The sequence below is a fragment of the Lontra canadensis genome, unplaced genomic scaffold (genome assembly GCF_010015895.1).
Source record: "Lontra canadensis isolate GAN:19392208 unplaced genomic scaffold, GSC_riverotter_1.0 scaffold15, whole genome shotgun sequence".
Classification (NCBI taxonomy): Eukaryota; Metazoa; Chordata; class Mammalia; order Carnivora; family Mustelidae; genus Lontra; species Lontra canadensis.
The window spans coordinates 2,897,533-2,913,170 of record NW_022631009.1 but is presented as its reverse complement, the minus strand read 5'-3'; the positions used below and the strand labels follow the sequence as shown (position 1 = coordinate 2,913,170).

General features: G+C 42.7%; 1 protein-coding gene across 1 annotated transcript in view; it reads left to right on the top strand.

Moving 5' to 3' along the window:
- DEPTOR (DEP domain containing MTOR interacting protein) overlaps positions 1 to 15,638 on the top strand; it is a 127,352-nt gene that overhangs the window by 84,044 nt on the left and 27,670 nt on the right. The window contains exons 5-8 of the mRNA XM_032858418.1: positions 4,700 to 4,885; positions 7,225 to 7,359; positions 12,004 to 12,074; positions 13,983 to 14,087. Coding sequence (XP_032714309.1) covers positions 4,700 to 4,885; positions 7,225 to 7,359; positions 12,004 to 12,074; positions 13,983 to 14,087 — 497 coding nt within the window. The remainder of the gene's footprint in view (positions 1 to 4,699; positions 4,886 to 7,224; positions 7,360 to 12,003; positions 12,075 to 13,982; positions 14,088 to 15,638) is intronic.

Genomic DNA, 15,638 nt, shown 5'->3' with positions numbered 1-15,638 from the left:
CCCCCCCACTCACACTCTCTCAAAAAAATAAATAAATCTTTAAAAAAAATTAAAGAATAAATAAAAATGTAAAGGTTTGATGAAATGCCATCCAGAGAGCAGTTGGTGACTGCACATTCTCTCCCCCTCCCTCCCTCCCAACCCCCCTCCCCATCACACTGCTGGGTTCAATGGGCTTGTTTCATGATGCCTATTGTATTATGTCATTTGCCAGCAAACATTTCAAGGATGAATGAAAGTATGTGACCTTCTTCAATCCAACTAGATAAGTAGTTTAAAATGTCTTTTATGTTCAGCTGAATTTATAGGTTTCAAGATGATAGATTTTTATATTCATGTTTAGATTCTTTGTGTCAGTGGTGAAGAAGCCAATTTCCCCTCTTGTAGATAATCACTTTCAAGGTCTCTTTGTGTTTGCTGAAGTCATCCAAAAACTTATAAGAGAAAAATGTAGCCACATTGTCTACAAAAAGAATCTATGTATGTCACTCTATTATAACATTTCTCTCATGCTTTCTGAAAAGGAAAACCACGCAGCAAATCAGGATCTCTTTTCTTTTACCAAGTATCAACAACATTGTGAGCTTAGTGCTTCTAGAACCCCCACTTTCCTAAGCAATTAGGTCCTCTTGTATTTACAGCTTTCTGGCTGTGCCTGCTTTTACTCTAATTTTTATGTCTGATTTAATACGAAGCCGAGTCAAGCCCCTTGGGAATGCTACCCGTATGAAAGGAAAGTCTTCATAAGTCCCAGAAATTATAAATTGAAAGGATAAATAATTATCACTTTTCAATTATAACTATAATTGAAAGAGCACAACTAGAAAAACCAGATATCGAATGTCAGCTTTGAATATTCTGTCTTACTTATTCCTGGTTAGAGGTTCATAGTCTCAAGGAGCAAAGAACAAAATTTGTCAAATTGTTTGTATCACAATATTTACTTTAAATAAAAGTTCTGTACAGTGTTGGGATCTGAGAAGTAAAGAATTGGAACAACCTCAAGTTTTAGAGCCACCAGTTACCTTCCCCTAAATGGTTTTCCTTTCCTTCTCTTTAATATTTTCCCCCTGAGTTTAGGTTATTTCTTCTGTGTTTACCAAAGAGTAAGTCGCCTATGTAGCAAATGGCTTTTGGATTTCATATAGTGGATGTCATGTTAAAGTGTAGGAGGAACCAACGCTTTTCTCTCTCTGGAATATAAACTGTCCTGTCATTTAGCCATTGTTTATTTCTTGAGGCTTTACATGTATAATTTATGACCGAAGGCTAAAGTCAATCTTTAGGAGTCTAAGAACAAGAAGACTTAAACCACTAGATTTCAGATGATATTCCAAATCTCTCACATCCATTATCCCATTTTTCCTTCACAGCAAAGCCGTGAAAAGTTGAAAGTTTAGTAAGTTGCCTAAAGCACTCCGCTAGTCGGGTTGGCAGAACTGAGATCAAAACTGAGGTCATTGAACTCTAGAACCTTCACTTTTTATTGCGTAATATTAGTTTCTAAAAGTTACTCAGCCGAAGAGAGTGTGTAATGGAGTCCCAACTTAATTGTTTCGTTCTTATATGAAGCAATGTCTCTTTTAGCAGTCTTTGGTTTTTGAAAGGAGGAGCAGATAAGTTGTCATATTCCAGCCACCGTGCTAAGAGAGATAACTGCATGGTGTGCGAGATTTAGTAGGTGCTCACGTTGCATAAATGAATGGAAGCCATGTGTCAACTGATCGTCGCTATAATATGGCTGTCTGCCTGTGCTCATCAAGATTTTGTGACTACATTTATCTCTGGTATACCTAAGGGTATGCTCACAAACAAAGCAAATGCCTGAAATTCAGTGTTCATGTCATCCAACTTTTAATGAGCAATAGAGAAAAAAAAAAACCCTTTTAAAAGCCAAGTAATTTATTGAAAACAATGCAGGTGACACATGCAATTGTCACTTTTCTATTCTGAGAGGAGAATTGGACTCCATCTGTTCCAGCCACACAGCTGGAAGATGAACACATGGAGTCCTTCGTTTTCACAGAGTGTGGCTGCTCCTCGGGCTTGAAAATCCAAATGAGCCCTTGAAAATGGAAGTGGGGCATTAAATATCGTGTGTCATAAAATTGAATTCCCATAAGCCAAATGGCATCATCATCAGTACATGAGGGTAATTGTAAAAATAACAACAGTGCTTGTAAAATAATAGAGGTCTAATTTTTTGAGTTCTTACAGTCCACTTGGCATTATGCTTATCAAGTATGGTCTGCTGTCTCGTCCAACTTTTGTTTTCCCTGATTCGGTCGATCACATTTAAGGTCATTTGCAGGATTGGAGAGGGAATAGGGTGAATAAGGACTATTTGAATTTAACCCATTCATCTCAGATGCCAGATTTACCCTCTGAGCTGTAGGTAGTGGGGAGCTGGGGAGGTGGAGAATGGAGCATGGGTATGACTTCAACTCTACGTCTCGGTATTTAAAGCCCGAGGAGACTAAACTGGCAGCCAAATTTCCACTTGAACTAAAAATACTTTTTAAAGTACTTTTGGCCATTCTGGAATTTGGTTGGATTTAGAGTGTTTTTTCTGTATTTATTTATACCAGAGCCAATGTTTTGTATATGTCACACTCCAAAGAGAAAGCAGTAAGTATAAATAAATGTATACAGGAGAGTGTATTTTCAGGTTGTAATTTAAGATACTGTTGCCTAAGTCAACCTGAGGATTTAAAAGATCTCAATACACTCTGAAAAGTTTGCCAGAAATAGATAACTTCTCTACAAAATTTTATTAAAATAGCATTGTTGAATGTAGCAATTAAATAAATTTATTATTAAAGTTTGACATGGGGAGATGGAGAGGAGAAGGGAGTTGGGGGAAATTAGAGGGGGAGATGAACCATGAGAGACTGTGGACTCTGAAAAACAATCTGAGGGTTTTGGAGGGGTGGGGAGCGGAAGGTTGAGTGAGCCTGGTGGTGGGTATTATGGAGGGCACGTATTGCATGGAGCACTGGTTGTAGTGCATAAACGATGAATTCTGGAACACTGAAAAGAAATTAAAAAAATAAATAAAAATTAAAAAAGAATTTGACTATCCACAAAAGAACCACTATTTGTAGATATCATATCCAAGTGTAATTGGCTAATCTCTTGGTCCAGGATGCAATTCAGCATCTCCTGAATCCAAGAATGACGTCATTTATTAAGAAGAATGATGTCATTTATTAAGAACATTGCAGAACTACCACTGAATTAAGTGTATTTGTCTTGGTGGCCCAAATCACGTGTTTAGCCAAAGGGACTAGTCACCATTTAAAAACAGTGAAACAACCATATGAATCACTAAGTTCAAAGTTAGCAGGGGACTCTCTTAAAAGGGACCCACCTTTCTGAGGCTTGGATATTCATGTAACCAGAATTACTCATAGCAAATGTGCATGATAAACACAACAATAACCCTAGATTTCACTTCCTGGTGTTGAGCCAGAAGGGATGTGATGCTATTTGTGAAACACCTAAAAAGGCTGCTGTACTGGTTACTATTATTGATAAATGAGTTAATATGATTCTCAATGTTTGTGTTAGATTATTTTCTTAGAGATTTACAGAATTTTAAATTTCACATTTCAAAAAAAAATTGCCAAAATAAGTACCCTAAAAAAACCACTTTTATCTCTTTTTACCATCATTTCATAATTGCAGGACAAAAAATGTACACAACATGTAGTCAACCTAAGTCAATAAATGTGAGTTGAATAATTGGATGGGTGAATGGACAACAAAAAAGCTGTGATGATATCATTTCAGAATAAAGGAAAGGATTCAAAGGGACTATACTTAGTTTAGGAAAGACTAGAGATGCATTGTCTTTAATGTTCCAATTTCCTATGCCCCAGTAACTTCTTTGTGACCTACCATGAACCCACACCTTGGTTTAAGGTGAGCTCTGTTGCACAGACTAGCCATAAATAGTCTAAAGTTAGCTGTGTTCTGGACATATTGTTTACCCAACTACTACCCATCACAGACTGTTCACTACCAGTCTTTTACTGAGCACCTACTCTGAGCCAAACATGGGGTAGTCTAGGATTTCAGGTTGCCAGAATGATTAAGACGCAGTCTGGGCCCTTAAGCAGAAGGACTTAGTTGAAAGAAAGAGATGGACTTCTCCCCCCTCCCCGACCAAAACAAACAAACAAACAAACAAATTATATGTAGTCTCTGTATTATTTTTGCAACTTTCTTTGAGTCTATAATCATTTCAAAATCAAAAGTTTAAAAACAAACAGACGTATGGCTATGAGACTAGCATTTTGCAGGGCGCTGGGACACATGACCACATGAAGCCATGATCACGGCCCCAGAGAGCCTAGAGCTGAGTGGACAAGGCAGAGAAGTGAACAGACAATGCAGGCTCCGTGTGGTAAGTGCTCAGTGGGAGGTTGCATAGAGGCTCAGACAACTCCAGGAAGAGTATGACTTTAGATCAGGGGTGCAATCAGGCAATGCTTCCCCCAAGGAATGGGTTAGCAAATTTTTAAAGTGCATGGCATGTGGAAAGCTCCTGGGATGGTGTGTGGACTACAAGCTCATGTGGCATCTGGAGAATTACACTCTTTCCAAAGACTTTTGCCCCTGCTGGATAGAGTCTCCTGGCTGTGGTGCTCTGTGGCCAGGACACCAGACATACCTGTCTGTTGTTTCTCCTTCCCAGTGTCCAACAAGCACCCATTCGTGGACAGCAACCTTCTCTACCAGTTCAGAATGAACTTCCGGCGGAGGCGCAGACTGATGGAGCTGCTCAATGAAAAATCGCCCTCGTCTCAGGAAACTCATGATAGCCCCTTCTGCCTGAGGAAGCAGAGCCATGACAATCGGAAATCTACCAGTTTTATGTCCGGTATGTCAGTTTCATTGTGTATGTGATCAGGTGCATTTGTCTTTTGAGAACTAGTCTAGTGATGCCTCACCTTTGTGAAAGGCTGTCCTCTGGCACCTTTTTATTTATTCATAACCAAAAAGTATGGGGGGGAACCAGTATGACCATATTGTTCCTGGGCAGTCCATTTAGATGTGATGAAAACATAGTTATATCAAAATTTTTTTAATTTATTTATTTAACACACAGACAGAGATCACAAGTAGGCAGAGAGGCAGGCAGAGAGAGAGGAGGAAGCAGGCTCCCTGCTGAGCAGAGAGCCCGATGCGGGGCTTGATCCCAGGACCCCCAGATCATGACCTGAGCCGAAGGCAGGGGCTTTAACCCACTGAGCCACTCAGGTGCCCCTCAAATTATGTTTTTTTGTGATAGAAATTTTCTTAAGCTCTCACGCTACCTTATTTACTTTTCATTTGTAAACAATTCTTACATATCATTAATGATCCAGTTTTCTAAATCAGAACACTGACAAGCTCTATGTTTTAATAGTGAATAAGGACTTGTGAGGGCATATTCAACTAAAAGACTACTGATTGTCAACCTGGCATGAAGGGGTGACCCAGAACAAAGAAAAATTGTGAAAAGCAAGCAGAGGAGCTCATAAAGCCTAGGACATCACATGGAAGGTCACACAGTCCCATATTTACAGTGACCCCTGCCAGAAATGACACTGACAGGGGTCCGCAAAGATAACCCCGCTCATCCGGAAAAGGTTAACTTGAGGTGCCCTTCTTCGGAAGAAGCAGAAGTGCTTAAATGGCTATCTTCAACTCCTCTGAAAATTTGGCATGGATTGACTTGAGAAACTGGTTGGTCTAAGGTTTGCACGATCTGGGCTTTGCCTGAAACTCAGGGCACAGTGAAAATGTGTGTCTTGGTTACTTATGGCAGGAGGCAATGAGAACCCTTGCAGCCATATTGACACCTTTCTGTGCCCCCTGGCACTGAGCTAAGCTTGTTTGCATAGTTTTGCTCTTTAATTCTCACTGTACCCTCAGAAGAAGGACTTTTCTTATTCCCATTTTGTGGGTAGAGAAACTGAGGCATGGAGCAGTAGAGGGGCTTACCCAAGGTTACAGAGCTAGAAAAGGGTGGACAGAGCTGGATCTCATGCCAGTTCTGTCTTCACTCCAGTGCTTCTGCCCCAACCCCCCTCACCCCACAGACAGAACTAGGGTGGAAGAAAGAAGGAAGCAAGAGCCCCTCAGGGAAAGTGAGGACTAGCAGCCAATCAGGGGCCCAGTCTGTGCTCAGACACACCCCAGCCGTGTGTCCCCTTTGGGCTGCAGCCTTCTGCCAATGCAGAGTAAGTCTTCCCGTTCTCTTCTAGCACTAAGCTCTGCCTGTGTCTTGTGGTCAGATAGAACCTGAAGGTGACAGTGATGAAAAGGAGGACAGAGGGGACGTGGTCACCACAAAAGCCAGCATTTGTTTCTTTCCCATGTTCCAGGCACTAAGCGGGGACTCTCCGTGGCTTCTGTCATTTGACCGTACACCCTCCTCTCTCCCCTCCCTTGTTGAGAGCCACACACTCTGTGGCAAAGAGAGCCAGACCCAACTGCTACCCCACATACACTTTCAGAGCTAAATACATGGTCTTGTGTTTTAATCTCCCTCTTCCATGGCTCTGGGTGATTAGTGACTTCGTAGTAAATCAGGAGACTTTATTATTACCTTAATCTGTTAAGTGTCAAGCCGGGAGGTAATTTACATCCTTCCAGAACTGCTCAGCACAGGCTCTGTCATTCTTGAAATAACATTTTATGTTCCTGAGTACATTCCCATTCGTCATGTAATCCACTCTTCCTACCGACCCCGTGGGACCGCATTATTCCCACTTCACAGCTGGGGAAGTAGAGGCTCCAAGAACTGAAACGAGTGGCAGGCTGCAGTTGAAATTCTTGCCTTTCTTTCTTTCTTTCTTTCTTTCTTTCTTTCTTTCTTTCTTTCTTTCTTTCTTTCTTTCCTTTTTTAGATTATTTATTTATTTAAGAGAGAGAGTGAGCTCACAAGCAGGGGAGAGGGACAGAGGGAGAAGCAGGCTCCCCATTGAGCAGGGAGCCCACGGCTGGACATGATCCCAGCACCCTGGGATCAGAACCCGAGCCGAAGGCCCCCGCTTAACCGACGGAGCCCACCCCCCCCCGCCAGGTGCCCACATTCGTGTTTTTCTGACTCCAAGCCAGGGTGCCTTTTCCTGGCGGGCTGGCCTGGCCTGGCCTGGCGGTGGCAAGCTCCGGTGGACTGGGGAGGGGAGGCAAGCGCCCCCCCGTGACCCGCTGTGTTTCCCGCCCGCACAGTCAGCCCCAGCAAGGAGATCAAGATCGTGTCTGCCGTGCGGAGGAGTAGCATGAGCAGCTGTGGGAGCAGCGGCTACTTCAGCAGCAGCCCCACCCTGAGCAGCAGCCCCCCGGTGCTCTGCAACCCCAAGTCCGGTGAGTGGCCGAAAGGCAGCCCCGGGTTTCTGGCTGGGGTGGGGGATGGGTGTGCAGGCGGGGTGTGTCCCCCCCCCCGGGGGGGCAGCAGATTCTCAGACGGGGTTGGGGGGAGACTCGTGAGTGGGAATCTGGTGCCAGCATCCCCTCGAACGGAAGGGAAACATGGAGGTTTGGGCAGAGGGAGGGTCAGGCTGCCCCACTGACTCCAGGGGGAGCTCTGGAGTCTGGGTGGCCCTTCAGAGTTGTCCCAGCTTGGGGTGACACGGCCAGGCCCGTCAACCGTCATTTTTGAGCATTCATTCGATGTCAGCTGCCCTTGGGGAGGAGGGCAGGACTTTGGGCAAGGCAGCTCTTTCCAGAGGCAGTTGGGAAGACAGTGGAAGATACCCGAAGTCCCGGCGTCTGGGAGAAGCCCCACGCTCCTAAGAGGGTTTGAGCAGATGCAAAGATCTTTTGGGTCCCAGGAGCCCCCAAAGAAGAGGCACGGATCTATGCAAACCCTGCGCTCTCTGAAAATGACTCCTGGTGCCTTGCGTTTATGATCCTACTCATCGAACTCCATGGCCTTTACGTTCCAGAAAGAAAAGTCTAGGTGCAAAGATGGGTGATGAGCTCGTGCTTAAAAACATTTCTTCCTTGACCCTGTCAGTTCTTCAGCCCATAGGTTCCTGTAACTCCCAGATACAGCCAGCGTCTCACTGCCCCTTACCCACCGCTCTGCCAGGGTTAGATTGCATGGTCCATCGTGCCAATAATCACTGCCTTGAAAACACCCTCAACTCCCTTTTTTTCCACGCCCTGTCCAGTATATCACCTTCAGGGAAGGGACTTTGTTCCTTTGGCTCATGTTGTTCTCTCATCACCACATTTGGGGATATAAAGACGAAAGATCATGACCCCTTCCCTCAGTGAAGCCATCATCTCTCTGGGAGGGGGGAGAGAATACACATGTTAGTAAGGACAAATAAATATTGATCAAAGGGCTTTAGGAGAAACTGTTATGTAAGGATGTTATCTAGGCAAATGGGTATTTTACCTAATCTAACATTTTTTTGCTACCTTCTGGAGGGTTAGCTGGAAGAGTCAAATCATAATGAATGAAGAAACTGGCTTCCACACTGACTCTGGCTAGAAAATCATTGAGCCCCCATGTGTTTTCCAATGAACAAGCACTGCTGATAAGGTAGAATGAGAAAGGAGAACTGTATTCTTAGAAATAGACTTTTTGAAGCCTAGATCGAAATCTGACAGGTGTAACCTAGAGTTAGAAGCGATAGAGTTCAATTTCAGAAAAGGGTCAGCGAGGCTAAAGCCATTTTTTTTCTTGCTTGCATTTGCATACAATGGTAGAGTCAGAGCGAAGTGTTAATTACTTAAATGAACTACACATCCACCTTTCCTGGGTGGGTTTTCCCTGTTTCCTCTTTCTCCTCCCGCCTTGGCTCAAAGGGGAAAGTATGCTGATAAGGAGGCAACAAAAAGGTCAGGTTGCCTTTTTTGGGTCTCCATTGTGGTTGTCTCAATTGTCTTAACTATGCTTCATAAATCCTACATCTTACCCATATTCTGACACGCTTCTCCTTCACTCTTGGGAGGGTTCCCAGGGTGCAGTGAGCTCATGTGTGATTTTTTTTTTTTCTCAAGCAGATAAGCAGGGCTTCACAGTAAGGCACTTAAAATTAATCATTATATTTACATCTGGATGTATTTTTTTTTAGTACTGTGTATTAATGCCCTAAGCCAGCCAAAACAAACAAACAAACAAACAAACAAACAAAAAAAGAGCTACCAGATATTCCCGTTATTGGTGTTCTTATAATGAGCAAATAACTTCCAAAGGACACAAAAAGAGAAAGTTAAAGGATAATTCCATGGGCTTCAAGATTTCTATTTTTCAACAGAAGAAAGGGCAAATGTATTAAAATATTTTAATTTATAATTTATTTTATTTTATTAGTATGGTGGTCAAATATCACAGTACAGTGTGATTTAAAACCATGACGAGCTGTGATCTCGCACCTGTTAGAATGGCTGTTGTCAAAAAGACAAGAAATAACAAGTGTTGGCGAGGATGTGGAGAAAAGGGCACCCTCGTGCACTGTTGGTGGGAGTGTCAAAGGGTGCAGCCACCGTGGGAAGTAGTATGAGGGGTCCTCAGGAAACTAACAGAGAACCATCGTATAATCCTGCAATTTGCTGCTGGGTATTTATCCAAAGGTAGGAAAATGGAAGCTTGAAAGGTTATCTACATGTCCACGTTCATCTCAGCCTTATTTACAATAGCCAAGACACGGAAATGACCCAAGGGTCGATGGCTAGACGAATGGATGAAGAAGATGAGGGATATGACACAACTGCATATCGTTCAGTCATTAAAAAAAGGAAATCCTTCCATTTGCAACAACATGGGTAGATTTTGAGAGCCTTATGCGACATGACAAATATGTGGTCTCACTTATGTGCGGAATGAAAATGGGAAAAAAAAACCACACCCAAACTCACATATCCAGGGAACAGATTGGTCATTGCCAGAGGAACGGGTGAAGATGGGCAAACAGTACAAATTTCCCATTAGAAAATAAGTAAGTCCTGGGGTGTAATATACAGCATGACCCCTATAGTTCGTACTACTGTATTGTCCATTTCAGAGTTGCTAAGAAAATAAATCTTAAAGGTTATCACAAGAAAATAAAAGGTTGTAACCATGTGAGTTCATAGGTGTTAGCCGGACTTATTGTGGTGATGGTTTGCCAAAAATATATACATATATTGAACCATTATGCTGTAACCTGAGACTAATATAGTTTTAGATGTCAATTATAGCTCAATAAAAAGAAAGATTATGTATATTAAAGAATTGGACAGTAATATTATAGTAATAATATAGTAATATCATGGTAATATTATAGTAATAAATATTACAGTACAGTGTGCTTCCTATATCCAAATTCATACACCCAGAAGTGGTTTTGGGGAGGGGGGGGACTTGTCTGATAGGAAATTAAAAAGTCTGAGTTCTCAACTGTGGACCTCTTCTCTTATCTCCTGTTCATCTGAGAGGTTCTTTTCTTTGATATTCGACCTGCTTCCTCTTTTGGGGAGAATGTAAATTCATGTTCTCTTTTATGAGCTTTATAAAAGCAACCAGTCATCCCAGCCACCTGTCATCTCAACGAGAATCACTTCATTGCCTTTGACAGAGAGAGGGTCTGTAAGTGCCATGCTTCCTGGTGGGTCATCCAGGTCTTGCCCTGTGCTGCCTTATCTTTTTCTGCTGTACCCTTGTTCCAGGACTGGCCCCTGACCTCTGAATGCTGCCAGCCAAGGGAACTGAAGGCTGGCACTTTGCCAGGTTAGGGGCTTGGCCTTGGCCCCTCATGTTTCTTTGGGATACCCAAGGTCATGATCTCTGTCTAACTAGGTAAGGAGGCTCCCTGGGTCGCCATTTGCTGGCTTCTCTGGATGTCCATAGCAGTCCCCTATCAAGTTCTTAGTGAGCCCCGGATGGATGGAGACATTCATTACGGCGTATTGTTCTAATTGTTTTATTTTATTGTTAGTGTTGGTGTTAATCTCTTACTGTGACTCATTTCTACAATAAACTTGATCATGAATATGTACACATAGGAAAAAATGTAGTATCTCTAGGGCTCAGTCCTATCCATGCCTTCCAGCACCCACTGGGGGTCTTGGAATGTGTCCCCCACAGATAAGGAGGGACTACGGTATTGGCAGAATTTCAGGGCGCCTGCAAGTCAGGGATTGGCTGCTGGCTTTGCCATCTTGCTGGGCAACAGTAGCGAGCTGATAAGAACAGACATCTTAGGAGGACAACTCACTACTGCCTTCTGGAGTTTTTGAGCCCATCCTTCTGCTCATGGAGAAAGAGAGCATGGGAGGACCCATGTCGCAGTGGCTGCTGGGCCTTGGTATCCAGTGCCCGAGTTTGAATCTTGATTGTGCTACCGATGAGGGCTGAGATCCTGGACAGAGCTATTTAACTTTTCTAAACCTCTGGTGTCTCACTAATAATATAGGGATAATGTGGAACCTAGCTAGATAGCTTTTGTGATGACTAAATGAGATAATATATTTGGAACACCTAGCATAGAGCCTAGCACACACTGAATATGCTTAACATTCCTCTAGCATCATTCCTCGGGACGTGACACACTCAGTGAGTGGGTCCATGTAGTCCAGGATATTGATCAGGAAATAAGTAAAGCTTCCATGAGTGAGATGAGATGTGTGCCGTATGTTGTGGGGGGTGGGATGGGTAGCTCTTGAAACATGGCTATGGGACTGCTGGAGTCAAGTCTCTCTCTTAACCTTTTCCTGTTGAATACATGTCAGGATTCAAAAGAAAGAAGCATGAGCACTAGAAAACTTTTTCTTGATAGAAAAATATCAACGCACTCCTGTGCTATTTCTTCTTTCCAGAAGTCTCTAAGTTGGGCTTTGGGTTAATCGTCCTGCTCATGTTTTCTGTCTCTGTTTGGCTAGAAAGATACACTGTGAGGTGGGGATCCTTGCCATGCTTCTTTGTGGATGGTCACATACGAGGCATTCAGTAAATATCCGCTACATGAATGAACAAACGACCAGAAGGGTTTTCACCTTGACCTTGTGTCTGTCTTATAGTGTTGAAGAGACCCGTAACTTCGGAGGAACTCCTGACTCCTGGGGCTCCGTACGCAAGGAAGACATTCACGGTAGGCTCCTCATTTGGGTTTTTCTCGTGCTTTCTCTCTGTGCCATGTCAACATGTCAGTGAATCAGTGTGTAGCTTAGGGACAGAATTGAAAACCTTCTAATTTCCCTTTTGTTTGGCATTATTATGAGAGTAGATTTTCTTGACCCTTGGGCACTAAAATGCATTAGGACTTGACATGATTTATGATTAATACAGCATTTTAAACTCCTTTTGAATGTGCCCTTAAGAAAAGGTTTCCACTATATACTTAGTCTGATATAATTACAGACTTTAAGGCAAATGGCAGTGCAAATAATGCCAATAATTCCTTCTGTGTTACAGTTAATCCCAAAATTCACTTAAGACATTAGAGAAGTCTTTAGGGGAGAAAAGAAAACTATGGGATAATCTGTTCTACCACAAGTAATGGTGCTTTTGACAATGCTGAGCATGTCTTGAGTTATACAAGCCCTGGATTTTGGAGCACTGCGTACCTGTGAGCCCCTCCTGGCCACCTGCCCCTTCTTGGAGGTCCTCCAGGCTTCCTTCTAGAACTACCAGCCCCACTGGCTTTCTTTAAACAGAATCGAAGTGCTTTGCTTGACAGCACCTCACGCACTCTCCATTCCCCCCCTCTTTCTCTCAGTCTCTGCACAAAACCATGTGGACGTGCCCTTGAAGGCACTTCTACTCTTCCTTCAGTCTTCTAACTTTGGGGGGCACCTGGATGGCTCAGTTCGTTAAGAGTCTGCCTTCAGTTCAGCTCATGATCCCAGGGGCCTGGAATTGAGCCCCACATCAGGTTCCCTGCTCAGCAGAGAGTCTGATTCTCCCTTTCTCTCTCCATCTGCCTCTCCCCCTGCTCATGCTTGTGCTTGCACTCTCTCTTTCTCAAATATTTGTCAAGGCCTGCCTCACTTTCTGGGCACCAAGGAGTTAAAATAAAGATGGGGTCAGTCCTAACCTATCAATATGAAAAAATGCATTGGGAATATGTCTGTAAAAGATAAACTATGTTTTGTAAGTGAATTAGGTATAAGGAACTAATAACCAGCAAAACCTAAAGCCAATGGAAGGCCTAAACTTTTTTTTTTGAGAATGTTCACCAAAATTGCATTTGCTTTCCTGCCTTGCATCAGTCTCAAGCATACAAGAAACAGTTGATGATATTTGTAAGTATTTCTCTTTGGTTTTAAATGTAAATGCCCTCATTGCTAGTAATTGTGAATGTGTGTCTTCTGCATTTTAATTGGGGTATGTATTAGAGACATGTCTGGGAGTTGCCCAGGGAATGTAACTGCCAAGTATAATGATTCTATAAGAAAAGGCACCCTCTAGTTTCAAACACTTTTGGAACAGCCCTTCCTTGTAAATTGTGAACTTTAAGTACTTATTCACTTACTTTTCTTGGTAGACAAAATTGTGTTTCAAAAAAGCCGAAACTCTTCATATTCCACACGGTTGGTAATTTAAATTGTTCCTTTGGACTTCACGGATATAGCAAGATCACCAGGAGAGTATCATTGGATCCAGGGGAAAAAGAATAAATTTGGAACAGAACTTGGGTCTAGAGAGAAATTTCAACCGTGTTTTCACGATCTTCTAAATTTTCCATTGGAGTCTGATATTAAATTGCATAGCAGCCTAAGAAAGAGGCGATCTGCTGGTTATGTACTGATGAGTACACCTCACAGAGGAAGCTTCTTTCTGCCAAAAAGGTATTTTCTTGACTCCCCCTTTCTACATTGATATGCCTGTGTTTAGGATAGAAGCAAAATGTCATGTTCTCCCACAAGGTTCAGATAAAACAGAGGAGAGAGATGTCAGGACACACACCTTAATCCTGGACTGGTTTTCTTTCTCTTGGAAGGACAGGCAAATTGCTAGAGACCATCTGCCGATTGCTCACTGTGGTTTTCCTCTCCAGATTGTCGGTGATGCCGTGGGTTGGGGCTTTGTGGTACGAGGAAGTAAGCCATGCCACATCCAGGCCGTGGACCCCAGTGGCCCAGCAGCAGCAGCGGGAATGAAGGTACCTCCAACCGGGCAATGTCTGAACACCTTTAGCCTCGTTTCATTGTTTGTTTCCATCTGTACGTTCCCTCCCTGAGTGGTTTGGTCCCATTTTGGTCAAGTTTCCTTTACCCTTTCTGAAGAGGGTTGAAGTGAAGCCAAGAGTGTATGATGTGGCCACCAGGAGGAAAAGCTTTCCTGTCACTCTGATGGGGCCTCATTGGTTTCCGGTCTTTGCGTGGTTAGTCTCATCTCTCCCCTCCACCAGTACTGAGTTTGAACAAAAAATAGTAGCTTTTTTGCTCAAGTCTTTTTTTTTTTTTTTAAGATTTTTATTTATTTATTTGACCCAGAGAGGGAGAGTACAAGCAGAGGGAGAGGCAGGTAGAGGGAGAGGGAGAAGCAGGCTCCCCACTGAGCAAGGAACCCAGTGCCCCAGTGCAGGGCTCGATCCCAGGACTCTGGGATCATGACCTGAGCTGAAGGCAGATGCTTAACCGACTGAGCCACCCAGGTCCCCCACTTTTTGCTCAAGTCTTATATGATAACTCTACTGCTTTGGTTCTATAAAGAAGTATACTTTGGGGGCGTTTATGCAGTCACTGGAACATGCTTAGACCATGGGAGGCAGCAAGCAGTGAGCAGAAGAAAACAGAAGTCATGGGATTTGGAAGAGGAGATCTGGGATTCCCATTTTGGTTCTGCTAATTTCTAGATCTTTGACCTTGAACAAGTCCTGTAACTACCTCAGAACCCGCTTTATCCTTTCTCAAGTAATACATTTCCTTCTGCTGTTAAATATGTGGAAACTCTTTATAAGGTGCAGAGAATGACACAAACATCAAACAAATTAAATGAATTGTGGAAGATTTTTTAAATAACTTTCGATATTTTATGGTACTAAAGTAATGCATGTAAAGTCAAGAAAGTCTAGAAAATACAACAGAAGAAAATGTAGAAAATACCAGCAGAAGAAAATGATAATTGCTTGTAATCTTTCATAACACAGATGTAACCACTATTTACATTAACTTTTTTTTTAAGATTTTATTTATTTATTTGACAGACAGAGATCACAAGTAGTCAGAGAGGCAGGCAGAGAGAGAAGGGGAAGCAGGCTCCCTGCTGAGCAGAGAGCCCAATGTGGGGCTTCATCCCAGGATCCTGGGATCATGACCCGAGCCAAAGCCAGAGGCTCTAACCTACTGAGCCACCCAGGCCCCCCTACATTAACTTTATTGGGATGTGATTGACATACAGTAAAGCATAGTCCTGTTCACATTTTAATTTCTATCTTCTGACTTCTTATATTGTGTATATACATATACACACATACATCTATATGTAAGGATATATGTGTTGTGTGTGTGTGTATGTGTGTGTATGTGTGTCTGTGTGTGTATGTGTATATATATATATATATGTATGTATATATATATATACATATCTTGGTTTCTTTAAGCTTTTTAAATCGGAGTATAATTAAGTACAATGTTATATTAATTCCAGCTGGACAGCATACTGATTTGACAATTCTATAGATGACTTGGGGCTCACCTGGGTAAGTGTA